The sequence below is a fragment of the Odontesthes bonariensis genome, chromosome 12, assembly GCF_027942865.1.
Source record: "Odontesthes bonariensis isolate fOdoBon6 chromosome 12, fOdoBon6.hap1, whole genome shotgun sequence".
Classification (NCBI taxonomy): Eukaryota; Metazoa; Chordata; class Actinopteri; order Atheriniformes; family Atherinopsidae; genus Odontesthes; species Odontesthes bonariensis.
Genome location: NC_134517.1, coordinates 16,979,362 through 17,005,759, shown reverse-complemented (window position 1 = coordinate 17,005,759; position 26,398 = coordinate 16,979,362). Strand labels below are relative to the sequence as shown.

At 40.7% G+C, this 26,398-nt stretch overlaps 1 protein-coding gene across 6 annotated transcripts in view; it reads left to right on the top strand.

Annotated features, from left to right (window-relative positions):
• Positions 1-26,398, top strand: part of mcf2lb (mcf.2 cell line derived transforming sequence-like b) — a 43,515-nt gene that overhangs the window by 4,333 nt on the left and 12,784 nt on the right. For 2 of the 6 annotated variants that reach the window (XM_075479324.1, XM_075479323.1), the window contains exons 1-10: positions 3,843-4,491; positions 15,285-15,368; positions 16,865-16,979; positions 20,028-20,118; positions 23,636-23,755; positions 23,964-24,080; positions 24,303-24,452; positions 24,578-24,702; positions 26,048-26,162; positions 26,269-26,388. In XM_075479324.1, coding sequence (XP_075335439.1) covers positions 3,972-4,491; positions 15,285-15,368; positions 16,865-16,979; positions 20,028-20,118; positions 23,636-23,755; positions 23,964-24,080; positions 24,303-24,452; positions 24,578-24,702; positions 26,048-26,162; positions 26,269-26,388 — 1,557 coding nt within the window. In that variant the 5' untranslated portion in view covers positions 3,843-3,971. Of the gene's footprint in view, positions 1-933; positions 1,238-1,689; positions 1,946-3,842; positions 4,492-15,284; positions 15,369-16,864; positions 16,980-20,027; positions 20,119-23,635; positions 23,756-23,963; positions 24,081-24,302; positions 24,453-24,577; positions 24,703-26,047; positions 26,163-26,268; positions 26,389-26,398 lie in introns of those variants that run through there. The other 4 variants (XM_075479328.1, XM_075479327.1, XM_075479325.1 and 1 more) reach the window with 3 other exon arrangements.

Below are 26,398 nucleotides of genomic sequence, written 5' to 3'. Positions count from 1 at the left end.
TTTTAAAAGTCTGATTTTGTTCACTTAACATCATGTTTAATTCTGATGAGGGGCCTTAGCTCTCAGGAAGCACAGAGGAGGTGGGAAGGTCACTGAATAGGGAGGTAATGTTGTGCGTCTTGTCCCCTGCAGTTGCCTCATCAGTATGTTAGAGTGCAGCTCCTCTCCCGCCTTTGTTCTAACCTTATAAACTTGTAGGCTGCCTTTTGCTTGCCAACACAACACAGCCAAACGCTCACAAAACACACACATAAACTTAAAAGCCTGCAAGCAAATGACCTCCTCTTCTTTACCATCAAAGAGGACCCACTTTGTTTAACCATATGTCTCAGTAACAGACAACATATTGACACTGTAAGCTGTCTGTGTGCACTTTAAATTGAGGTTTATTATTTTGTATCACTTTTTTTTGCTGCTGATGGGATTGATTCTGCAATTTACATGCCTTTTGTATTCTCTCCTGTTTCATATGGAATTGAATGGACTGCAGAGGGATTCAAACGGGGAAGGAAAAGGCAGATTAGTTAAGGAGAGGAGGAATATAATTAGCCCGAGGAGCAGAAGGGGATTTGTGCTCCACCGGCTGCCCTCTGCTTCTGTTGCACTCCATCCTCCTCCCCTCTTGTCCTTCCTTAAAAACCTTCTCTGAACCTTCAGTAGTTGCACTTGTGACAAGGTATGTGTGTCCTTTAGAGTACGGGTGTGTGAGCAAGTTTGAGCCTACTCTCACGTCTACAGTGAACAGTGTCTGTTTCAGAGGTTGTGGAGACCGTGACTCAGCCTTTTGTGATTCTGCCGGCTTTGCACTGTGCTATTTTTCTTGAGTCCCCAATGTGGCACTGCAGTGGACACTTTGCTCGTGCTGTACGTATCCAGTGCAGTGTTTTCATCACAGGATGCATGTGACTTCCACCTGATACCTGAGGGACTCTACTAATGAGGACAAAAATGGATCCTTCCAATATCTGTATTTGGGAGCTGAACTTTGGAGTCTGTTAAGCTGTTCAGCAGAGCTTTGACGGTGCAGCGAAGAGTCTCCCTGGATGACAGAGTTTGTTTGAGTGTATGAGACCAGCAGCTATGTCTCTGCATGAGTTTCTGCGGGAGGGTGGGGAGGCATCCTGCCGGCTCATGAACCGCCTCAGTCATCTGATCCAGAACTTGGACATCTCTGGACGAGGCTCTCCTTTCCCTTTCAGCCCTTCCAGCCGCAAGAACTCGTGGAGAGACTGGGATGGTAAGACGGACATAAGAGGAAAGACTTTCCTTTATATGACTCTGTGTGACTCTGTATGTGTGTGTGCGTGCAGATGCTTGCATTTAAGCTTTATTTGCTACTACTCAACTCTGAAAAGTGCAAGAAAGTTTCCAGCCCTGGAAAGTTGCACATTAGGCTACACATCGGTGTGTATGTGCAGACATATATGTATGTGTTCATGCATAATATAGCCCTGCTTTTAGCTCTGACTAGAGTTTAGCAGGGCATCGTGCCCAGAGCCTCACACACAGCGTTTCCTGTGGGCTTCCCTTGTTACCCTCATGACTGTTTGTGTGTGTGTGTGTGTGTGTGTGTGTGTGTAACATTTTGTGTGTGAGAGTGCGTGACTGCGCAGCTTAAACAGCCACTTGGGTTTCCAACTTACAGATCTCTGCAGCTGCGCTGACATTTTTCCGCAGCAGCAACAGATTCCTCAGCAAATGCAGATATTGCAGCACACAGCACCTTGCCAGCAGATGAGCTGGTGCAAAGGAATCGGGAGCTGGTGATTTAAAGAGGTTTTTAGTTTGGTACTGTGCTAGTAAGAGTTTTTCCACCTCGAGGGGTGCCTTATGCCTCTGTTTTTAAAAGGACTGCTGACACGCAGCGAGAAAAGAATGGTGAGGAAAGCCAGGAAGAATGCATCTGAATTGGATAGAGGGATACCAATGGTACCACTCAAGCCACGTGAGTCTGGGGACATATCGATGGTATTTTTGTACCTTTTTAGTGCAAATTTCTGTGTCAGAGAATAGCTGCCTATCTGTATGTATTTGCACATTTTTTGCATTTTTTAAGCTATTTTCCTCAGGGTTGCCCACAGTGTGTGTTTGTGTATTTATTAACATTTTGCATATTTGTCAAACACCCACATCTTTGTTTCTCATCTTTTTTTAACTTAGACATTTGATTTTGTTCTGTTCCTGGATAAATGTCTCCTTGCATTTGTATCGGCATGTACAGCACTGTCATACATGGACTCTGCTTAAGCTACATGGTTTTTAGGGGAAAGTTTTCTTTTCCTTCTAGCTCTGGCAAAGTCATTAGCCATGAGGAGAATTGAAGAGACAGATCACTGATTCTTCAGGCCTTTTTTTTTTATTTTGTAGACATTAACTCTAAAAATTTTGAGACAGAAGAAATGTATAAATATACATTTATATTACATTGTTCCAGAAGTCTTGTGGTTTGTTCAGATGCGACTTTACAGACCTAAGCTTGTGCTGGGATGTTTTTTTCAGACAGAATTGGCCCCTTTTTGGCCACCTTTCCAAACAAGCCAACCTTGTTCAGTCTTTTTCTAAATGTTGTGAACTTGTTATGAACATGATTTCTTTGAACATTGCACATTCTGACTTTGAAGTGAACTTGCTGGGACATGTGCTGAAGGGAAGATTGGTAGCTGTCTGGGATGTTTAATGATGGACTGCAAAAATGTTTGGAAATGGCATTTTAGTTTAGTTTTGGTCAGATAATGACATGGTGTAATATGTCATGTTGCTCATCTGTGACGGTACCTACCTAGATCTAAAATCTGGTACGGACCAGATGATTCATTCTGTACTGATGCATAAAACCTTGGCATTGAAAGAAGAGGATAAAAAAAACTGTCTTTCTCACATGACTGTAGGTTTTAGAGCAAGCGAAGAAGATGAGAAGCATGACTTAAATGTGGATGTTTCTGACAAAGCGTGGCCTTTTCTCTGCTGCCAATTCTTCATGACACTTTCAGACGGTGGAGAATGGGAGCTCAAAGTGTTTTAAAACATTTGATTTTACTGTACAACCTTCTGTCCTGGAAGTAAGTGCTGTTCTTCGCTGAGAGAAAATGTGTCTATGACACTGATAACCTCCTGCAAGCCCTTGGTCTCACACACACGTTAATGTTTATAACCTGCAAACACCTGAAACATTCCCTCGCATACGCATACCTGCACTGACCCGCTTTATAAAAGCGTGTATATATTTAAAACCTTGTAGCACTACCGGATCTCTATAATGGTGACAGTGGAAGACACAGAATGTCTGTTGAATGACTCAATGAAATTTAATCTAAATTGCTACATTCTGTCAAGAAACAGTGTCTTTCTTTGAGAGGTCTCATTAGAATTGCGTCTTTCAGTAAGTTTGTAAGAATGGGGCCTTTTGAGTGGAGCAAAAAAGAATAGAGCCTTTCAATTGATAGTCAGTGGTTAAATGGGGATGCAGGCAGAGTTTGAATGGGCTGGTCAGAATGGAGGCTTTGTATTTTTGGTGCGCATCTCCTGAGATAAAGCAGGGGATCCCAAGTTTTATTGGCTTAGGTAAATGAGCTCTGGGAGCTGCAGTATCTACTGTCACGAAACATCTTACCAAGTAATTTTTTTCCCCGTTAGTGGCTAGCCATAAAAAGTCATGACTGGATATTTATTAGAGGGTCAGACTTGGTCATTTAGGCAGGTTGGAGGCATTGCCCTTTTAGGGGACAGGTGAAAAATAGTTGGGTGAGGGAGGGAGGGAGGGAGGGTGGGGTCCAGTACTACACAGTAGCTTTTGTATACAGGGAAGGTAACCTGAGGTTGGAAAAGGAAGTCCTCTCAGTTACTGACAGATATCTGCAGGCGATGGAGCACCTACAGCCTGGCAGCAAATACGAGGCTGGATGTGGAGGTTTAGGAAAGGTGGAGTCAGCATGAGAGGGAAGTTGTTCATGGGATAGTTTTTACACAGCTTCATGGAGCAAGTGTTGCAGGTGAGGAATGAAGAAGAGGCAGACTGGGACAGAAGGATTGGAGGAGAGGAGATGGCGGATTCAGGGTTCTACACTGAGGAGGACATGGATGCTGACTTGGACTCTGGGTTCAGCATTAAAAGGGAATCAAGGCCCACTCTAGCCAGGCAGAGGATTGTAGGTTCAGATGGAGACGAGATGAACTTAGTTGTGATCACAGGACACACAGACTTTCTACTAACCAGTAAGCAGCAAAGAGAGGAGAGTCCAGGAGAAGATGAGTCGAATCAGACTGAAGAAGGAGTTGATAAAGGTGCTGATTCAGTGTCGGTGGATGATGGTAACACTGAAGCGAAGAGGGGAGTAGAGATTGAGGATCTGAGTGAGAAAAAAGAGAGAAATATGGAGAGAACTTTGGGTGTTTGTTTGGGTCCAGAAGAGGAGAGTTGGGCTCATGTTCGGATATCTGTTGAGGAGGTGGAGAGTTACTACAGACTTTCCCGCCGCTGCCACTGGCTCTGCGGTAGGTGTTTGATTTTTTTTATTTATTTATTTATTTTATATATATATATATATATATATAATTTTGTGTAATTTAATTTAAGACAAAATTATATTTTCACTCTTTTTTTTTTCTGCAGTTTATTTCAGTATTACAATAAATCAGTTTAACATTGGTTTGGTTTGCTTAAGTCCAAACATCCCCCTGTCTTCCTCTAGGGTTCTTTACTCCCTTTGGAATAATAATAACATTTAATAAAAGTGTCTTTCTTTTTTTTTTTTTGTCAGTAAAGTCTATATTTCATTGAAATTCATTGTCAGCTTGACTGTCCTGTTTTGTACATTGTCTGTTTTTCTTGTAAAAAATCAACCACAAACTGGACAAGAAAACTAAATTATTCATGAACTGGGTGATGTTTGTCCATCTGCATCCTGTTTTGTCCATGCAAGAGGGGTGTGGCTAATGTGATCATCATTGCTGAAATATATCCGGGCACAATTATGGGTGAAAATCCTTGTGAGGCAACAAATAAGAGGACACTGTCAATTGGTCTTATGGGTTAGTTTGAGAGGACTCAATAGTTTTGTATGTTTTATGTCTCTCAAACTGTTACTTGATCAGTAGTCAGATCAACACGGTTGTTAATCATCACCATCACCTTGGACATTGCCTTTTTGAACCGTCATCTGAGCTCCTTCACCTTTAGCTTCCTTCATTTTGCATGAACTTACCCATCAATGCTCAGCGGTTTGCTTAATCTCCTCTTCCCCCTCCTCCACGGCCATGACCTTAAGCCCCCTTTTTGCTGTTTGTTGCCCCTCCCCCACTCTGTGTCCAAAGTCCCCAAAAAACTCACGGTTGAAGTGATTAGTTTTTGATGGTCAAAGGCAACTTTGTCCTTACAAGACACATTTAAAATGACAAATGCAAACATGATAAAGGGAGATTTTTATATCCAAAAGGTCAGAGGTCATCTTAACTCATCGGTGCTCTGTAAGACTACGTCTCTGGTGATGAAGGAACACCATAATTCAGGAACAGAAGGAAAAGTGTGGCTTTATTTGACATTTAGTCAGAAACTGAACTGGTCAGACTAATCTTGTGTGTCCAGTCGAGCTTTAGTGATTGTATAGTTCTACCCTGCTGGGCTAAAGATGTAGAACAAAAGCAAAGCTTGACAAACTCGAAGCATTTTTATTTCTATGTCCTTTTGTTTCAGTCCTTATGTGTTTGAGGAACATCTCCCATTAAAGTAGCAGTACGGTGGGGGAATTTCTTTGCTCCTTAGCCCCCCCTACAGTTGTGTGATGCAGCATCACTGTCGCAAAAACAAAGCTCCTTCTGAGCCCTGCATATGGAAAGCAATACATGTGAAAACCACCACAAACCTGACAAGAAACAAGATCAGTTTTGACTTCAAGAACTTCAGCCACATGCTGGCAAGTTTACAGATGGAGCCGAGTGAAGCGAACGCGACACAACTGAGAATAAGCAACAAATCGATTATTATTGCTTAAATATCAATAAAACACAATAGCAATTTTGCCATATTTGTTATAAACACTTATAATGATTTTGGCCTTTCTAGCATAGAGAAGCAGGAGTTCATTCAAGGTCAAGTTTTTAACTTCGTCAAGTTAATCTGTGTCAGTAGTGGCAGGCGGTCCAGGTGTGTATGTGACCCACTAACATTTGACTTGTCAGCCGCAAACGTGAGCGTGAGTGGAAACTCATCCCCATCCTTAAGCTTCTTAAAGAACATTAACGCCTCAACCAGCAGGTGATGTGTTTGTGTGAGTGAAGAGAGAATGTTGTAATAATGTTCTGTTTGTTCAGGATGTGCTCTGTGTGTGTTTTTTTTTTTTTTCTCAATATTTATCTGTAAAAACCAGAACAGCAGAGCAAGAGTGTTAACGTTAGGTTAATTACCATAATATGGAAATTTAAGATTGTCACATGAAAATGTTTAAACAGCAAACAATGATATTTGCAATCGGTTAGTTATTTCAATGCAGATGATTATGTCTAAAATGAACACCAAAATGAGTCTTTAGTGTGAGCTTCATATTTTTATTTTTTTTTGTCTTGTGTTGGATGTTTATGGTCTTGTACATCTACATCCTTTTCTCTCATTAGATAATTGTGCTGTTACAGTACCAATTTTTGATGAGAAAAGATCCAGAGAGAATTTTGAATTGATACTGGAGTAGTTTCACTGTTGGTCGTCTTGTGAGAAATACAGTAGCATTTGATATCCGAGACTGCCAGAAGGGCTTTTACAATAGTAAAAAATGCATGAGTGGTGAGTGGATATTCACACAGGTTAGGGTAAATGAAGAGAGTGTCTGTGAAAAAGGTCTGAAGCTGAAATTGGACATTGGGGAGGGGATTTTCCAGTAACAGAATAGCCCCTTTCTGGCCCGAGGGAGGAGGGGGGGGGGGTGGTTTTGATGTGATATGCGTGGGAGTTTCTGTGGGCAGGGTGTGGCGGCTCAGTAAGTGAAGCCCGGTCAGAAAAAGGAAACTGGCCGGGGTCTCTTTGTGAACTTGACTACATGAGGAGCATGTGAGAGCCTGTAGGCACTTTCAGTTGGCTAGACAGCTGCGACTTTGTGTTCTAACACCGTAGGCGACGCTGGTCTTTGTCATCATCACCGTTGATTTACCATGCTGCAAACATCACAGAAACAGTCGTTTATCTAGTCTCATTTCCACTTGCATGGCTTCTTTTATGGTTGCTGAGAACACACTTCCTGGAGGTAAATTTGAAAGAAAGGAAGCCGTGTCTCGATTATTATACAGAATCAGTCAGCCAGTCCTGATCTATACCCGTTAACTGCTGATGTCATTGGAAAAGTGTCAGATTAAAGGTCTGGTACAGAATGTTTTTATCAAGTGGGTCTTTCAAGCATTGAAGGTACAAAACGGATTCTGCTTTAATGTGAGAATATGTTTCCAAACACTAAACCAGGCCAACTCTGTAAGAGTGTGATCAATGATATTTGTCCAGTCACAGGTGGGCTTTTAATTCATAATAAATGAACAAATTAACATTTGGCACATCACAAACAGAAGCACTTCTGTTGTAGCATATCGACGTATGTGACTGAATTTCGCCTCAGGTCACGATGGGTTCACAACCTGTTAATTGCAGGTTTGCAGTTGTGGAATTAATTATGTGTCGGGGTGTAAAATGTACAACTAACTGAAAATTGTGCGTGTATGTTTACTTCTGGCCATAGATTAGTGTAATCTTTGTGTCAACCGTGGAGATCTCCTGCTGCCACTCAAGCTTTAAAACCACCTGCCTCTGTAAACAGAGGCTATACGGGAGCAAAGCTTCTGCACCATGTGACATTTTCTCTAATTTTATTTAATCTTTTTTCCATGGCTTCATAAACAACCATGAGAATTTCCTTTTATAGATCATGTCCTACATTGGATGAAAATTAAGAGATTTCTCTTTCCCCTTCCCGCAGGCTTGTATTTTTTGTAAAAGGTCTCACTAACGTGGGCGGTATTACCAAAGTATCTTTCAAAATTATACTGGTATGACAGTATTTATTTATTTATTTTTTATTTTCATCCATGCATGACTGGGTGTTAACCACATTTTCCACCAGCTGAAAGAAGAATTACTGCAGTAGATTGGCTAAGAATAGCCTATTCCACTGTCACGAGAATTGTATAAAATAAAATAAAAATATTTTGATGTCCACGCAAGCATTAATACAAGTTTGCACGGCCCCCAAAAAGCGTTAGAGCTTTTAAAACCGAAGCATCTCCAGACAACAGATGTGTTTTCGGTAGACGTTGCTCTGTGTCATCGCGTTCAACATCCGCTGCAGCTTCTTTCAAAGCCTCCGTTGACACAGAGTCTTCTGTTGCAGGCACGTTTAGCAGTGCAGCAGGGAAAAACCCGCTGTGCCTTGTTCCGAGCGATGTTGAGGCAAATTAAACCCGTGTTGCAGTCTACGACAAATTCACATCATAACAAAAATAAACCGCTTTCGGTTTGAGCCGGTATACCGCCCAGCGCTAGTCTCACTGTGGGTGTCATCAATAACCCAAATTGGATTGTGAAAATTTTCTAAGCAAGAAAACCAATGGATCACAGAGTTGAATTGCAACTATTTAATACTACTACAATATCTGAGAAAGACTATAAAAGTTCACGGAGATTTTTCATTGTGATTAATTATCATCGGTATTTAGTTCTCCATCCAGATTGAAAGGTAGTTCCTGAATTAATCATCAGATTGTTCCTATTTTTTCCCCTCAGTCATTCCTCAGCTACTTCTGCCAATTGTTTGACTGCACCACTCTGATTGTTTTTAGTGCTGAACATCCTGTTTGCTTGACATTTTGCTGTTGTTACTATAGAAGATTTTATTGTAAACCGTCATGTGGAAAAGCATCGATCATTTGAAATGTTTTCCGGCAACAAAAATAATGCTGCTTTTTTTTTTGTTGTTGAATTAACAATGAAGAGATGGAAAGCAAGCAAGGATTGACAGTGTAGTGATCCTCTATAGCAGTGATACTCACTATTTTTTTCACAAGAGCCCCATTGGTAGAGCAAAATCAAGGGAAGAGCCACTTTCACGACAACCTGCTAAGTCCCCTTTTGCAAATATGCATTTCTACATATAAAATATCCCACAAAAAAAGAAACAACACAGCAAATACATTTTCAATTAAGACCATTTTTACCTTAAAGGCAGGGTAGGGGATCTTTTTCTGGAACATTTTTTTACATATTGCTTGAAATACTCTTCACACCCCCATTGCAACCAATTAATTAAAAGTTTTGACACAATTATGAAAAGTTTTAGTGGCCTCTAGAACGTACAATCTAGGAAAAACAGTATCCAATCATTGTGAACGGACCGTTCACAATGATTGGATACTGATGCCGTCTATCAAACTGCAATCTGCTCCTCCCTCCCCCTCCTCCCCCCCGTGGGCGTACCCTGCTCCGTGAACGAATTACACGTCCAGAAGCTTGGCAGGAAGCTAAACTAGAGCCAGCTTGGCTAGCACCTAGCATTATTAAACATATAGTTAGCATAAACTAAATACTAAATACTAAATACTAAATACGGCAACGATCGATGCTTGCTGTCAGAACAGCGCTCGTGCACCTTCGTGCTCGTGCGCGTTCATGTACTCTAGAGGCGTGCCTTCGGGGGGAAAGTGAAGAAAAGGGTTGGGACTTTTTACCTGTGTATTTTCAAAATGCAGCTTCGCTGGACTCAAAATCCAGGATCTCCTACCCTACCTTTAATACTGGGATGAGCGGAAGCTGGCATGCATGTCCTTGACTTTCTTCATGTTGTATTTGTAGTTTGTTGTTGTAATCATAGTGAGACATTCAAGATGAGCATGGTTTTTGTGCTGGTTTTTGCCCTTTTTTAATTAAAAACCGATCCATTGTGCCTGCATCTCGCGCTGGCTAAAGGAGCTAGCGTGCACTGCGGTCAAGTGTGACGGTGGTTTAAGCGGGCTGCGTTGCCAAGTTTAACAGTGCCCCCTTTTGGAAACACCATTAAACCTTAATTAATACTTAATAAAAATACTTAATACTGTGCAGTATTCGCTGTGTGTTATTTGAAAAAAATTATTATTATTGTTACCATATTGTTATAAGCTACTATACGAGTGCGAGCCACCAATTAAAGCTTGAGGAGCCATGTGTAGCTCGCGAGCCGCGCAATGAGTAGCCTCTATAGCCACATCAGCTGATGGATCCTGTTACCAAACAAAAGATAACAGTAAGACCTTTTTGTTTTTTTGTTATTTGTTTTTTTTTTTTTTTAAATTTCAGTCACTGGAGTATTTGAAGTAAAGGAAGTGCCTTTGTAAAGATACAACAGTTGCTTTTAAGACCTCATCAGAGCTGCAAACGTAGCAGCAGAATATTTTATGATGAACTGAGTATGAAGCCAAACCAGGTGGATATTTATCAGGATGGTTGCAAGTTTCATGTCACGCTGAACGTCACCAAACCGGAACGGTGCCGCACTGAAAAAGCCCTTAGACTCTATAGATATTGCAATTCTTGAAAAGTCTGTTTTATATATTTATGTACATTTAAAAAGGAACTTGTATTCTTTAATTGGTCAAGTCTTGCTTAACAGTGCAAATTAAATATACAGGTACTTGTTTGAACTCTTGTATGTTAACAGATTGTGTACTAGCTGAGGCCTAAGGTCTCAGCCATCATGGATGTCACAAATGATTAAGCACAGTCTCTGATTAAGAAAAGGCGTTTAGCTGTACAGAACAAAGATACATGCTGTATGTTCCAGTGAAAAAAAGAATGTGGTAGTCCTTCGTGTTTTGCCTCAGGAAAGTGAAACAAACAAAGAGGGACTAAGAAGAAACCTCAATAATGATCTGTATTATTAATCTAACAGACATCGATTTTTGTATGGATCTGCATCCACTGGAGAGTCGCTTCCTGTAACCTCTTAGCTTTTCTGGTTCTTATATTCACCCTCTCATCATTTTCACCTGCAATTTTTACAGCTTTAAACCATTTTACATATCACAGTGCAGTTTTGTCAACGGTTCTGCGGCTCCTGGGTATTTTTCTGAAGCTTACAAAAGTTTATTCTTTGGACAACGCTTCAAGTCTCTTGCCTTGGACATCTTGATTAGCTTAAAGGGACATTATGTAATTTCTTCCCCCATCTAGTGGTGCAATTTTATTTTGCAAAGTCGAATGAATTTGCTCTCTAGCGCCTCGCGTTTTCAAATGTGCGCTGCAACTTCTTGAACTACGGCAGTCGGTATGTGTTAAGATTCAAGAAGCTATGGCTTCAGACTCAAGGTCCATACAAACAAAAATACAGCAAGACACACAGTACAAAGGATTACATAACACACATACAATAACACTATAAATACAGATGACATTTAACATGTCAGATAACATAAGTTGACATAGCCTTTGGTGTGCAAACAATGCAATTAGTCATATTCCGGGAGTTACCGGAAGTGACGTCGACGCAGCAGTAGCGTTAGCAGCAGTGTGTAGTTGCTATCTGGAAAGTGTTCTTTTAAATAAACTCCCGGTAAACTTACAAACTTTCTAATACCTCGTTTTGTGAGTTAAGAGTCTATGTGTACTACAGCAGAAGTTTGGTAACAATCAATGCATTATTAGTGGGATAATTTACGAGATAAAATCTATTTACCATTAGCGCCAGTAATAAGCCATTATGACGTCATTTCCGCTTGCAGGCCTGGCGTTGGGGAAAACGCGATTCGAAGTGCTTTATGTCCCTCTCGGCACTTTGTCGTTTTTCATAGACCAGAAGGACATGGCAGCCTCCATAGAGCTTACCTGCTCTATGTAGATACAGACAAGTTATTCTTCACTCAGGAGGATAAGTGAGATTTTTGACAGAGATAATTTTACAGCAATGAGGACTAATTTATGAATGAATATGTTGATTTGAGCTAATAAATGACTTGATATAATACATAGTGTCCCTTTAAGTGACTTTATGAGCCAGAGCCTCATATTTTGTTCAGGTTCTGTGTTGAGATGTTGTTTCTTAACTTTAGTGACGTAAACACACACGTAACAGCAGTAACAGAGACTGTTTATGTTTATAAGGCTAACTGCTGACAGACTTGAGACCCTGCTTTCATATTCTCTTCGCTTTGTCCAGAATCGTAATGGAATTGTTCCTGCTGTGCTCTGACTCTTCATGCGTTCATAAACTCCTTATATCCACACGTGTGTCGTTTTTCTGCTTGTAAACCCTTACAAATTCTAGGTCTGCATCCTGAGTCCCCAATATTTGGCCAATATGATACATGCAGCAGAACAGATTTCCGGAGGGGTTTTTCTGTTTTCGTTTGTTTAGCCTGGAAGGTGAAGCACGAGATCTTTTCCTCTGGAAAGTCCCGGTCAGAACAGTAGACGAACGGTGTCATATGAAATATCAATTTCAAATGTTAGAACACATATAGTACAAAAGACGGTCACAGTGAAAAATAAAGATGTACATGCCATATTTGCGATATCTCGTTCCCATTTTGCCTCTACAGAGATCAAGTAAAACACTAATTAGTTTTTTTTCACAGTGGTTAGTTGAACCGATTTTAAAAAAGGGATTGTTTCTAAGATAATGACAGATTACTGCCCAACAAGCAAAAAAAGAGAAAGCGGTTTCAATTAATTCTTTGCGTACTCTGGCAATATTCTATAATGTTGGGCTGCAATTAAGGGAGGCCCTGAAAGAAAAGTAGAAATTAAACTTTGTGTATTTGTTTGGACCATTATCACTGGGAATTATTGAGCTGTGGTCTGAATTGTTGATGTGGTTTTCTGCATTTGTGTGGCGATGAACACTTTCCAGCAACAGACACCAAGACATGAGTACCTGTGGCCAGGGGTGGAGCAGTGATTTTAAATGTGGGGGTGTTCCAGGGGTGGCACATGTGTACCACATCAAGCCCATAGACACGACGCTGAAGTTGGCATCCGATTCACAAATTAAATGAATGGGCATAAAGGGTCATTTCACTGCATTTTTTGCATTTTGATCATCCTGAACTTGGTCCTGTATGGAAACTACAATAATTAGACTGATCAAATCTGGATGGAATTATTCTAAAGAGGCTATAGATTCATTAAAACCTTGTTTGGGATTTGTGAAACCCTTTTCTGATTTCTGAAAATGCAGAACAGGGCCATTTTACTGCTTTTTTTTTTTTTGCATTCTGATCGTCCTAAACTAGGTCCTGTATGGAAACTACAATAGTTACACTGCTCAAATCTGGATAGATATTCTAAAGAGTTCTTTCTTCTTTTTTTTTTTATTTTCATTTGGACCATCCAAAACCAGAACCTGGATGAAATATAATTAAATATGGGCTTAATTATTTAGCACAAATGTCCGTTCAGTTTGACCAATGCCTTTTTGTGCATAGGGGGCTGAGGTGCGCTCCATTTTGTATGTTTGTGCACTATGAGGGTGGGCAAACCGTTAATATAATACATCCATGGAGCAAACGGGTTTACTTTTGGAAAATGTGGGGGGGATGAAATCATCTTGCTGTAAAAGTGGGGGTGTCGAAACACCCCCATCCCCCATGGGTGCGATGCCCATGCCTGTGGCCATTAGTGACTTCCAGTCTGTGCTTTCTGAGTCAGTTAAAGCTGCAGTCTGCAACTCTTTTTCAAGCATAATGCCTGGAACTGTCCGGGGATTCTGAAAGTAGTACATTAAATACCCCAATACAAAAAAAAATGAGTTCTCTAGGTCCCCTATATGTCCCGCTAGGTCCCTCCAAAGCCAGCAGGTTTGTTTACAAAATTGCAGACCGGACCGGTAAAAGGTAACCAATCAGGTTACGAGCTGGGCTCTGCTGCCTGTCAATCACCGATTGTGCACGCTTATTTATCTGGACTATTGAACTTCATTACGGGCTAGTCTACTTACTGTGTCTTCCATGATCGCAAATGAGAGGTGAGTTGATGAATGAGGAGTCGTGTAGGCGCATCTGACGTGCACGAGTTCTCGTGTTTTGATGGGGCGGGACAGGAAGTTGAATAACTTTTTATTTTTCGGTTAAAAAATAAGCATTTCTTGCATTTTGCGACTACGGAGGTCACCGTTTTCAACTTCAAGCGTTCTGATAGATCATGTAAACTCTTAAAATGCCAAAAAGTAGGACTTTACGTATGACAACAACAAATCTTGCAGACTGCAGCTTTAAGTAAAGCTATGCCTCTCCAATGGAGTGATGTATGAGCATTGGTGATACTTTATAGCTTGAATTTTCTTTCTTTCTTTAGTCTGATGAGCTACTTTCCTCCCCTAAGCCTACAACAATGCACCTGATAATATAACAGAGGCAAAACTAAAAGATTTTTCATTGGATTAAAAACACGAGACGGTGGTCGGCTGCGAAAACCGTTTCTAAGTAATAAACAAAGGATTTTAAAAAAATAAATAAATGAATCAAAATTCTGGTGATCCATTTCTTCACATGACTCAGAGCTTCCACAATGAAGAGAAGGTAGGCTTGTCTTGGTAATAAACAGCAACGTGTATTTTTCTTTTCATATAGATCGAATATGATCTATATTGATTTTGAAATCATGAAAGATTTAGAAGTGATCTCTGCACTGACACACAGGGGTTGTGTCCAATGGCTGACGGCTCTCAGACCAGTTTAAATAAGCAGCACAAACCCTTTTAAGCAACAGTAATAGCTCAGATGTCAAATCTCAAACTCAGATTGTAGATATTAAATATGTGGTCACTTTCAAGCTGTAAACTAATTATTATGACACAATTGACAAGCATGTTGTGTCAACAAGAAAGGCTGGGGAGGATGGCTGTAGGTCGGGCAATTATTCATTCATACCTGTTGTCTCGTGGTGGTGATCAACAGCTCCACATCAGTGTGGTTCTACACAGAAAACATCCATTGAGTATAATACCATTTCAGTGTGCACATTGGTACCATTCAGACATCCATGGTGTTGCTGTTCTTCTTGGCTCTTCATAAATCAGTCAAATTCTTTGTTGTTAATCTCGTTATTCCGAGACAGTTTAAATAAGGCAACTAAGTTGTTCTGCAGTTTGTGGTTTTCAGTTTGCATCATGAAGCCAGCATAGTTTGCCAGACATGGTTTAATTATGTGGTTTGCTAAAGGGTAAAGCTTCTGAGTGTTCATGGTGGTTTTCTATTAAAAACAAGGACTGCTTCGTCATCAGTCCTGGATTTACTTACTCAGCTTTACGCTTCAGCTGCTTTACTTTTATGCTCTTTTCTCTTTCTTCCAGATGAGATCATGCAGCTGGACAGCAGTCCCCTCCGTGCTGCTGACATCATCCCCGACCTCAAAAAGCAGTTTGCCTTCCTTTCAGGTGACAATTCCTTTAATGATTTACCCAGTTCTGTGTGCTTGTAGTGATAAAAGCTTGTGTTTTTCCATTTTATATATATATTGTGTATATATCTATCTACCTACCATCGGTTTATCATTTGTATGTTAACTCCTCCACTTTTGCATATTTGCATATTTGCATAGTTCATGTGAACTGTTTTCTCAGGACGGTTATGATTTGCCATTCAAATGTAGCACCTTTTCCTCTTCACTGTCTGTCAGATGTTGCTCCAAATACCTGCTTCCTGATCTATATTTCACTCAACTGCCAGTACACGTCCACGTCTTCACGTTTCATGCAGCCATTTTACTTTTCCTGCAGAAACATAGAAACTGTCCTTTTCTATGTGGTGACCCTTACGCCCGCTGCCGAGACGGGAACCATTTTGCAGACAGAGATCTAAGCAGACATTGAAATCATGACAGAGCACTTGCTGTTGCTATAGCGATGAGAGAGGACAAGGCAGATTGATATTCCAGGCACATGCGATGACAGAGCAGCTGTTCTGCTCAGGAAGGGAGATTGTGTGTTGCTTGTGCACGTCTACTGTACGCGTGTGAGAAGTGAGATTATTGGCATCAACAACAATCATTGTGTGCAAACACAGCAGCATCTCTGCATCTCCCGTCGGTTTTTCCCTTTACTTTTATTCCATCTCGACCAGTTGTTTACGTCTGTCGCTGCTCGACGAACACTGTGTGTTTTCTGAATCGACTGTAAAGGAAGCGATGAATGCAGAACAAGCACGGTTATGGCATTTGTGTTTTATTTCACCTAAAAGTCTCTGTTTCTATGCTGGAAAGGAGGATCAAATGGAAAAATGATATCATACACTTCTGTGTACCAGTCAGTATTTTACCATAACAAGCTTTTTGGCCGCTGTCAGCAAAATCTGAACCAAACATTCCTGAAGACACACGGTAGCTGAAATTTCATCTGTTAGACTAATTTCTAATTAATCACCAAAGATGTTTTTATGAAATTGTGAATAAAATGTAATTAAATATTAACGGTTGGAATGTGTGAGGTATATTTTTCTCTTTATCTACCAAAGCATATATCTTAAACGGAAAGTAAAGAACAGTGCGTCTATATTAAATCAATAGATTTCTTGGTGTTTGCTTTAAAGTGGAGGACTGGCCCATTTTATTTGTCATACTGGATATTTGTCTGCACAGCCTCCTCTCATCTCAGTCTGCCTCCCTGCGGCGACTGTGTCCTCTCCTCTTTGATTCCAGCTGTAATTAATCAAAAAGCTTTCCCTTGACAGACTGGTAATCAGACTCACTGCATAACAGCTGGGACCAGCACTGATAGTTTCAGTGTCTTTGCCTCACATCTATATCATATCTTGAAATCTTCATTGATATCTAAAATCTCTAGATGTACGTACACACATCACTCCTACAAAATTAATTTATTCTCATACGCAAGTTTCTGTGTTTCTTCTTTTTTTTTTCTCTCTCTCTTTTTAGGGGGCAGAGGAGATAATGGCAGCCCGGTCATTGTGTTCCCAGAATTCCCTGCCTTTGGGGAGATCACGGACAAAGAGTTTCACAACGTGCTGACCTACCTGACAAGTGTGCCCAGGTAAAGGCACTAAGGCATGTGACTCTTCTCACATGCAATCATGTGAGATTGTTGCTGTCTTCTCTTCTTGTATAATTGCTTGTTTTTTGTTGTTTTTTTCTGTCTTAACCCTGTCCTTGTTTGTGCTTTTTAAAAAAAAATTATTTTTTTTATTGTTATAAATATCACCAGCTTGTCTTATTTGTCTTGCTGGACTTTTGTGGATCAATAGATGAACTATTGTCCAGATAAATAAAAAGGGATGAATGCAGAGTGATGAAATGGAGGCAAAGTCTTAGTGTATAAAGTCCACCAGTAGGGGGCAGTGGATACTTAAATACAGTTTCACTTCATATTTGTTGAGTGGATACATTTTTCTGTGAATATCAATAGAATCACAAAATGATGAATTAGGACTTCTTGGATGGTTAAAGGTGTTTACTGACTGAAAAGTCTGCTGCAGATCAGTGTTTGTACACGACCAGATGAGACGGAAGGTAAAACACCTTCCAATCTTCCCCATGAAGTATCTGCCCAGACCCCATCACCATTCCCTTGTTTTTTTATGTTTATTTGCATCTTTTCTCTAATGTTTTCCACAAAATGAGTGTCTCTTTTTTCCTTTTTTTGGTTATAGCTTCCCCTCTAGTCGTCATTGTTCCTCCTCCATCCCGCCTGGATGGTAAAATGCATAAAAATAGAAACTGCAGTAAGCCCGACTGGTAGAAACTGAATAATGCATACAGACAGATGAGCAGAGCGGTGTATAAATGAAGTGGAAAACATGTGATCAACTCAGAGAAACCCGTGCGCATACAGGCATTCGTTTTTTATTAAAACATGCAGGATTTTTCTTTCCTTTCCTTTCCTTTTTTCTTTTTTCTTTTTTGGTCTTGTAGCTTTACTAAATTTATTGGTGAGGGTCATGTGTGTTGTGGCTCAAGCTGTTGTAAATGTGTAAGCAGATGGCTGAAGCTACCTGAGGGACTGATGCCCCTAACAGGGAAACAAAGTCGAGGAGCAGATGTGTGTATGACCTTGGACAGCTTCTGCGTTTTAGAAAATATCTCTGGATCAATATCCTCTGCGGAAGGAATTTCTTTTATTGCCTTTCTCGTGGTATAAATGAGCATTCTTGGAACACTTACTGCTTACATTACCAACATCTAACCCACCGTTGTTATCTCTTAGGATTTTTTAGAATACTTGTTTGGTATTCTAAACTTTGCATCTACTGTCAGTCTTAAGAAATGATCGCGGTGTCCTTGTGCAGAACACGATCTCTCCACCTGCACGCTTTTAATCTCTTTACGTGCGGATGCGCACAGGGATTATGCTGACTGGTTTTATGCAAAGGAAACACTCTCAGATATTTGGCCAGGAAAGAATTTCATTCCACCATCACTTAAGCACACACACATTTCTCTGCACTGCTTAGTACCAAAGAACAGGGGAGGGTGTAGCAGAATGTGTGTTGCCAGGTCTGCAGCAGATTTCCCTCATCACTGCAAGTGCTTTTACACACTTTGTCCTGAGAAATCCAATTATTATGATGACACTCAAGCATGTGCAGCTGCAGCATGAGCGTAAAATTTCAATGAATATATACATTTATGTGTGTAATGTTCATTTTACATGTTAGAGTCTCCATTTGCTTTACAAGACGGTAACACTATAATATTTACAGTCGTTGTACCGCTGTTTACATTTTTAGGAGTTGTAAGTTACCTTCTATTCAAAACCTATTATAAATACTGAGTCACCCCAACTATTTAATCAGAAACGGTGTACCTCTTATTAACACTGGTATTGGAACTATAAAAGGGTAAATGTGCCGGGTTAAGTACATCCACAGTCCCGACACAACTAAGAATGCAAACCAACATAACCAAGATAATGTGGTATGAAACAACACTTAGCAGTTATGCAGTTTGTGTTGTGTGAAACCTGCAGAAGGCACGCAGTGAATGCTCGGCATAAAGCCCCCTCTCATCTCAGCTGATGTCTTAGAGATAAAGCTTTTGTTCCACTCCACCCCTCCTCCTCATCCTCATCAGCAGGGATGTTAAGCAGTTTGTGCTTTTAAAGCCTGCGAATCTTAGCAGATGATTGATTGCAGGCCTTAGATTTTAGGTGGCGAAGGAGGAGAATATGGAAAGATGAAAGGGAATGAAAGGGCTTAAGGAAATACCTCGACCTCGACAAATGCTACTAAAAATGTAAACGCTACAGTGACAGAGCACATGAAGTGGAGAGGCAACTCGGCACCCTCGCCGACATCTGCTTCACTCTTCTGATTGGATACTGGAGCTGCCCGTTACTTTGCAGCAATGTTGTGATTGGCTCATGTCCCAGCGTCTCCTGTACTCTCATTGGATAGTTTGAAGATGCAGTGCAGGGGGCGAAGAGGCTGGATTTTGTTTTGGTCTGAAAGATTAGGCTCCCTCTGCTTTAGACAACACGGTAGGCCGGAATCTGCCTCAATTACTGTGTTTATATTTTGCCTTCATGGATGGTTTATTTATTTATTTATTTTTTACTGGAGGATTTCTGGGACATTTCTGCATGTAAGGTAATGACAGTTGGAAGGGGCTTGTGTACACCTCTGCTTGAGGTGCATCATGTTTTTATATATGCATGGGAGAGTCTGCTGGTGAGATGCACGTGCAGTTTCCCTCCTCTTGTGGGACAGTTGGATAGCTGTGGAAGGGGGGCATAGAGAGAAAAGGCGAGTGCTCAAGGCTGATGGCCAAGAAATCTGGTGGAGCCTCACAGTATCTCATAATATGGACTGCACCAGCTGTCTGAGAAGATAAGGAGCAGCCTAACAAAGCAGCAAGCCGTGAACAAGCATTTGGCTTCCCTTCTGTGTAACAGAGGACGGTATACGTATGTTTTATTTCTTTTCACCTCTTTGAGCTCGTTTGTTTACAAGGAAATCCCCACTTTTCTTTCCAGTGTACTTTTTCTTGATCAGATTAATGTTCTCTTTTCTTTTCACTCCTGAACCTTCAAACTGGGCGCAACTAGATTTGTATTTTGAATGCATTTTGTCCTTTTGTGTTTCAGCCTCTCATCAACAGACGTGGGTTTCATCCTGGTCATCGATCGCAGGCAAGACCGATGGGCGGCCGTCAAGGGGACGCTGCTTCGAATCGCAGTAAGTTTGTCTTTGTGTCTGCGGGCCTGACGATGCAATTACATTGTGTCTGAACTGTATGTTAATGTTTGTGAGGTAGAGAGACGACCAGTTAATCAGCTGTTGAGTGAGAGATATTGACAGGCACTTACCTTTCAGCCTCAACGCATGGGTGGATAAGGTTTGTTAGGTCCATGAACGGTCTTGTCAATCAGTCTGTGTATGCAGATGCAGCTACTGTCACTCATACCCTTGGGTTGGTTGGAGCCTACCACATCCTTCAATGTTCTCATCACAGCCCACCAAATGTTTCCATAGCTACAGGAAAGAATAAATAGCCGCGAGCCAAAAAGATAGAAGATTGTTCATACATTAATCTTAATATCCAAGTCATCATGTCTGTTTCAGGTTGATTCAATTGTAGCCTCTTTTTTAGAGATCGGTAGGACTCCTGCTCTGTTTCAGGAGACACAACCTATTTTCTTACCTGTAGTCTTTCTTTTGTTGACAAACTGTAAAAGTTATCATATTGTGTATATACCGTGTGCCTCGTTTTCCTTCTCCCATCCCCTCTTTTGTGGATATGCCGCCATCTTTTGAGATCGAGAACTGAGCCCTGATTTGTTCAAATGAAGCTGATGCAGTTGTGGAGTGATTTCTTTGATTGCTTTAATTATTTCAAGCACTGTTTGTGAAAAATGGGTCTGTAGAGTCGTTATATTCATCTGTGTTCCATGCTTTCTGCAGGGAGGTTATTAAGCAAAAGCATGGCTTCACAAAGTGTTCATAAGCTTGTCATAGAAAATAGCTGCTTTACTGTAACTTAATAATGAAGCTGAGTCTTTATAGCCTCTCAGTGATCTTTTTGTTGTTCCTTAGCTGGAAACAAGGGTATTTCTGCATTTCTTTCTGTAGAAAACGATTGTAAAAATGATTGTACCTGACAGTTTTCTTTAAACATTATATTCAAACATTTGTGTTGATCTGATCCTCACATGAGAATCATAAATGATGAAAAAAAGTTAATTTACAAGTTTAACAAAAGATTAAATGTCTTAAAGCAGAGGTCTTCAACAGGGGGTCCGCGGAGGTACTGCAGGGGGGTCGCGAAATCTTTGGTTGATTAGACGATTTTTTTTTTAATTAAAAAAAAAAATTTTTTTCAAACTGTTTTTTCTCACAAATTGTGTGCAAACGTGTGCCATCTGAGGATTCATTGTCCCATTTACATGCATGTTTAAAGTTAAAGATTATTTGAATAGCTCAGTGTTGTATGCAAGATGTTTATAAATGGCAGTGGCACGGCCACCCTGTACCTTGCACATGTTTAAAATAAAAACATGAATATATTAACCTGTGTATTATTTGAATAGCTTAGTATTGAATGTACAATAACAGAGTAGCTAAGTTTATACACGGCACTAGGCCCTGTTAAATATAAAACACAATTGTATGCCATATAAATAGTAGGGGGGTCCCTGCTCCAGATTTTCATCAGTTTGGGGGTCCCTGGCCTGAAAAACGTTGAAGACCCCTGTCTTAAAGGGAGAATCAGGGCTAGATGTCACCACCAAACATCTCCAGATACATGGGGGAGACCCACTCATTCATTTCAAATTAAATTAAGCTTCATTAATCCCTCAAGGCGAACCTTCACAGGTTGACAGGCATTAATGGGAGCATTCAGTTGGATCCTGCAACAACGTCCTGCTTGGAGGGATTCAGCCAGACTGCTGAATGTATAATGATGAAAGTTTTTCAGTCAGTGAGGATCTGTGGATCAGAGCTCATTTCTACTGACATTTGATGCTTTAGTTGCTTTGTTTTTTTGTTTTTTTTTTGTGGTTCTGTGTGGTATATCATCGCATTTGTGCACATTATAGGCTGTGGGTATGAATGTGGGTCAGCATGCTTTCCAGCAAAGCTGCAGATGTCAGTATATGGCTTAGTTGGATGAGAAAGGGCAGAAAGTGTTTATGGACTGGTCTTAATTAAGTCTCCAGTCTTCCTGTAGCTCCTCTTTGAGGCTTCTGTGTGTCTGTCTGCCACTGGCAAAGAACAAAGAGCAAGTTGATCATGACTGACTGCCAGCAGCCTCAGATCCAAGCAGTGTGGTTGAACGGTTAAAAGCTACATTCCCCTTTTAAAGATTAAGACTTAACGTATTGTGTGACGGTATTGGAAATCAAACCCATTTAGCAAATTTTACTTAAAAAGGATTGAATGGCTTGCTAGTTACGTTGTATAATCTTCTATGAAGAATCTAGAAAATAAACAAAAATTTCCATGTTCTTTGTAATCATTACATAGAAGTAGTTTGTAAATATTTTTGATTGTACCTTTTAATTTTTGGTGGAAAAAATATCAGGCCAGTCCTATTAAGCTGCTCTGATTTTACTCCACAAGGTTGGCCATTCTTTGGCCGTAGCTGCACCAAATAATAGCTCTTCCTTCGTTGTACACACACTACCGTGACTTAAAAACATCTGCATGTTCCACAGATTGCGGGTTTTAGGAGCACGGCCGTTTTCAACGCTGTTATCTTCCTTCTTTCAGCAGGTCGACAAGGACAAACACTCAGTTGATTTATTATTACATTAATTCGGCCTCTCCCGAGAGGTTTATATTAACAATGTATTTACAATCACTTCTGCATAGACCAGCATTTTCCAACTCACTCGGATGGGAGGATCAATCAGGCAACCCATTCTTTTAGGTCATTAGCTAATTTAAGCTGCATTAACAATAGCACTGCTACAGGAAGGGAGAGAAGCGTCTTCCCTCGACCTACTGTCTCCCCTCATCCAACTGCTTCCACAGGAAGCTTGTCAGTGGGTGTCAGTCATGACATTTTAATTGGCATTTTATTCATTTTGCTGGCTGATTTGAACGTTTCCTGGAAACGTGGTGTGAGAGATGTGAGGAGGATTTATGAGTACGTTCTGAGAACATCTAGCCAAACTGTTTTTTTGCTTTGTGAGATTTTTTTTTTCTACAACAAGATAGTTTAATCAGTTTTATTTCTGATATATACAAGCCCAAATCTCAGATAATGAGTCGTGAAAAAATCCTGAAATGAAAAAAACTGTAAAGGAAAAGAAATACAGGATGATTGAAGAAGAATAAAGAGACACGGATGTAAAAAAGTGTTTCACTTTGTCCTATCCGTGATATGACGCTTTGATTCGGCAACGACGGCTCAGTAAAAAAAGAACCTGATTCATGTGCGTGCACAGATGTGTGAGGAGTCCTTTTGTCTTGTTATTCATGCAGAGATACTGCAAGCACATAGATGAATGTCGGTCATTCACCCTCCATATTTTCCTGATCTGACACTCGGGCTTCTTCGTCTTTTTCGTCTGTTTGAGCGAGAATGTTCAAATAGTAGACAGAAGGGAGGAATAATTTATAGGCACTGTTGGCTGTCAGAGAAGAGAACAGACTGTTTCTTCCGAAGATTGATGAATTATAGGGAGGGAAGGAGGATCCTGTCGTCTTTGTTACGCAAGTGACAGCTTTCATCTGTCTTCTGTTTCAGGGCTCCTTCCCTGGGAACCTCGAGCTCGTTCTGGTTCTGAGGCCCACGACACTCCTGCAGCGCACACTCTCAGATATCCTCTTCAAATTCAACAAGGATGAGTTCAAGATGAAGGTGCCGGTACGTATGATCAGTTTCTTAAGTATAGAAATACTGCGTATTTTCTATAAGCGACTAGAAGTGTTCTCCCCTCTGTGCTTTAGGAGTCAAACCCTACGAGGTTGACAAACAAACCAATTCTTGAAAGAATGAGATTTTACAGATTTCTTTGTTGTAAATGTGTTTTATAATAAAATGACACCTCGGTAATGGAGTGTTTTTGTCTCAGGTGATCATGCTGAGCTCAATAACTGAGCTGCACTCCTACATTGACCGCACCCAGCTGACGCAGGAGCTCGGGGGAGCACAGGAATACTGCCATGAGAAGTGGATCTCGCACCGCACTGTATGAGCACACTGCTAACACTAAACTAAAACTAAAATTAGCTTGAATAAAAGACAAGAAAGACAAATACGGTTTGTTCAGAAGGGATATACTTCTGTACTGCAGCTTGAAACTCCAAAACTCATCATGAAAAGCACCAAAAGTTGAGTCATGACAAATGTGCCGTTTTCTTTTTGATGAGCAGGCATGCTGAATTTCTCTGTTACGTGTTTGATTCTTCAGGCTATTGAAGGTTTTGCATTGATGGTGAAGAGAACGGCACAGACACTGCAGTCATTTGGGACTGAGCTGGCAGAAACTGAGCTCCCAAATGAAATCCAGGCTACAACCATCCTGCTGAGCACACACACCAGCAAGAAAGACAAAATGAAGGTAATCCCATGAGTAGACGCACGTATTGGTCAGCTCTTTTTTTTTTTTCTCGGCATACTTATGCAATGCATTCTTGATCTTTCTGGGTTGCAAATGTTGTCCCATGTGTCTGTGTATATCTGAAGGAGGACATACTGGTGGCTCTCGGACAAGGCAGCAGGCTTTTGGAGAGCATCAATGAGCCCGTAATGCGAGACCCTGACCACAACATGAACCAGGATGAACTGGAGAACCTAGCAACAGTGCAAAGGTTAGGGCCACGAGTATTGGAAAAAAAAAACGTCAGGATAGCTACTGGGAACCAGAAAGAATTAACCCTCTCTAGAAGAAAATGTTATTGTGGTTTATTCTCATGGGAATAACTATTATCCTATAGAATTCACTGGAAATAATGGTGACGGCAACTCAGTTTTGCTAACTGTGCTAACACTGGGTCAATACCACAACTTTAGAAACTACGATTAAAATATAGTGGCAAAAGAATACGGTCATGATTTCTTATCCTGCATTCGACTGTCTTAATCAATGATCATTTAAAACATTTATCAAGCAAATTCAGCAAATATTTCTAGTTCCATCTTGTTTTAACGGTTTCATTGTCATAATTCATGGTGAGACTGGACCTAAATGACTGGGGCGGCGAAAACGGTTGAAGAAGATGAACGGCTTAATTGAAAACTAAACTAAAGGTGCTGCCGGGGCAGGAATAATAAACCACAAACTAAACTCAAACAGGAACAAAGGAAGGACGAACTGACTGACGAACTGACCGATAAGTAAATCAGGAGAGGAAAAATTACAAGAGCGACAGCAAGTGATCTGGCACTGAACAAAGGTATCACGTGGAGGATGTGTACTGAGGGAGGTGATAACAAACAAGGATCAGGTGTGGCAATCAGTAGCAGGAAGTAAACACAAACAGAATACACACGAGGGCAAGCTGTACAAAGTGAAACGGCAAGCAAGGAGGTTAAAGTGCAACAAGCATAAACTGATGAGAAAAAGGCAAAGCCAGAACATGGAAGAAACCAAAAGACAAAGTCCAAACCAAAGTACAAAACTCATAGACCGTGACATTAGTTTGCTGATATGTCTAGAATTATTTCCATGGATGCTGAACTGCTGTTCAGAAAACAAAAGCATTGCCATCTTGCTCTCTTGAAACTTGGTGTTGAGTCGACTGCTGGTACTGTAGAAACCACACATTGTTAATCATAAGGTAGCTGCATCCAAAATGACTGACCAAGCTGACCAATAGATAGAAACCAAGTTTAAGGCATTTATGCACTGGCTTTGTTTTCAGTCCAGAAGACCATGTCCATGTTTTATTTTTTTTTTACACGTTCATGAGTTCATATCATCAAGGCAGCTTGCTTTGAGACCAATCAGTATTTTATTTTATTTTATAAAACTGAAAGCACTGACTCTCATGTCAAGAGGCATAAATCTTGCATAACACGTACTGCCATATAAACATCAAAATGAAAGAAAACCCAAACATCTCATTCAGCAACCACATTGCATTTTCTACTTGAATAATTGCCCCCCTCCGCCTGCTTTCTCTCTGCTTGTTTGTCCATTTCTCCAAACGTCAGACTGCTGTCTCAGCTGGACGAGACGGAGCGGGCCTTCGATGAGTTCTGGGTGAGGCATCAGACCAAACTGGAGCAGTGTCTCCAACTGCGCCACTTTGAGCACAACTACAGAGAGGTGAGCTGGAGCCGACTGACGCAGCTGAAATCTCACGCGCCACTCTGCACTTTTTTTGTTTTGTTTTTTTTAAATGTGAAAACTGAACGTGATGCGTCTGCCGCAGGTGAGAGTTCTGCTGGATCAGGTGTCTGAGAAACTCGCCACTTTCTCTGAAGTCGGGATCAGCCCAGCCCACGCCGACCACATCTTCTGTGAACTCACCAGCTTCGAGGAGAGAGTTTGTGTAAGTCAAA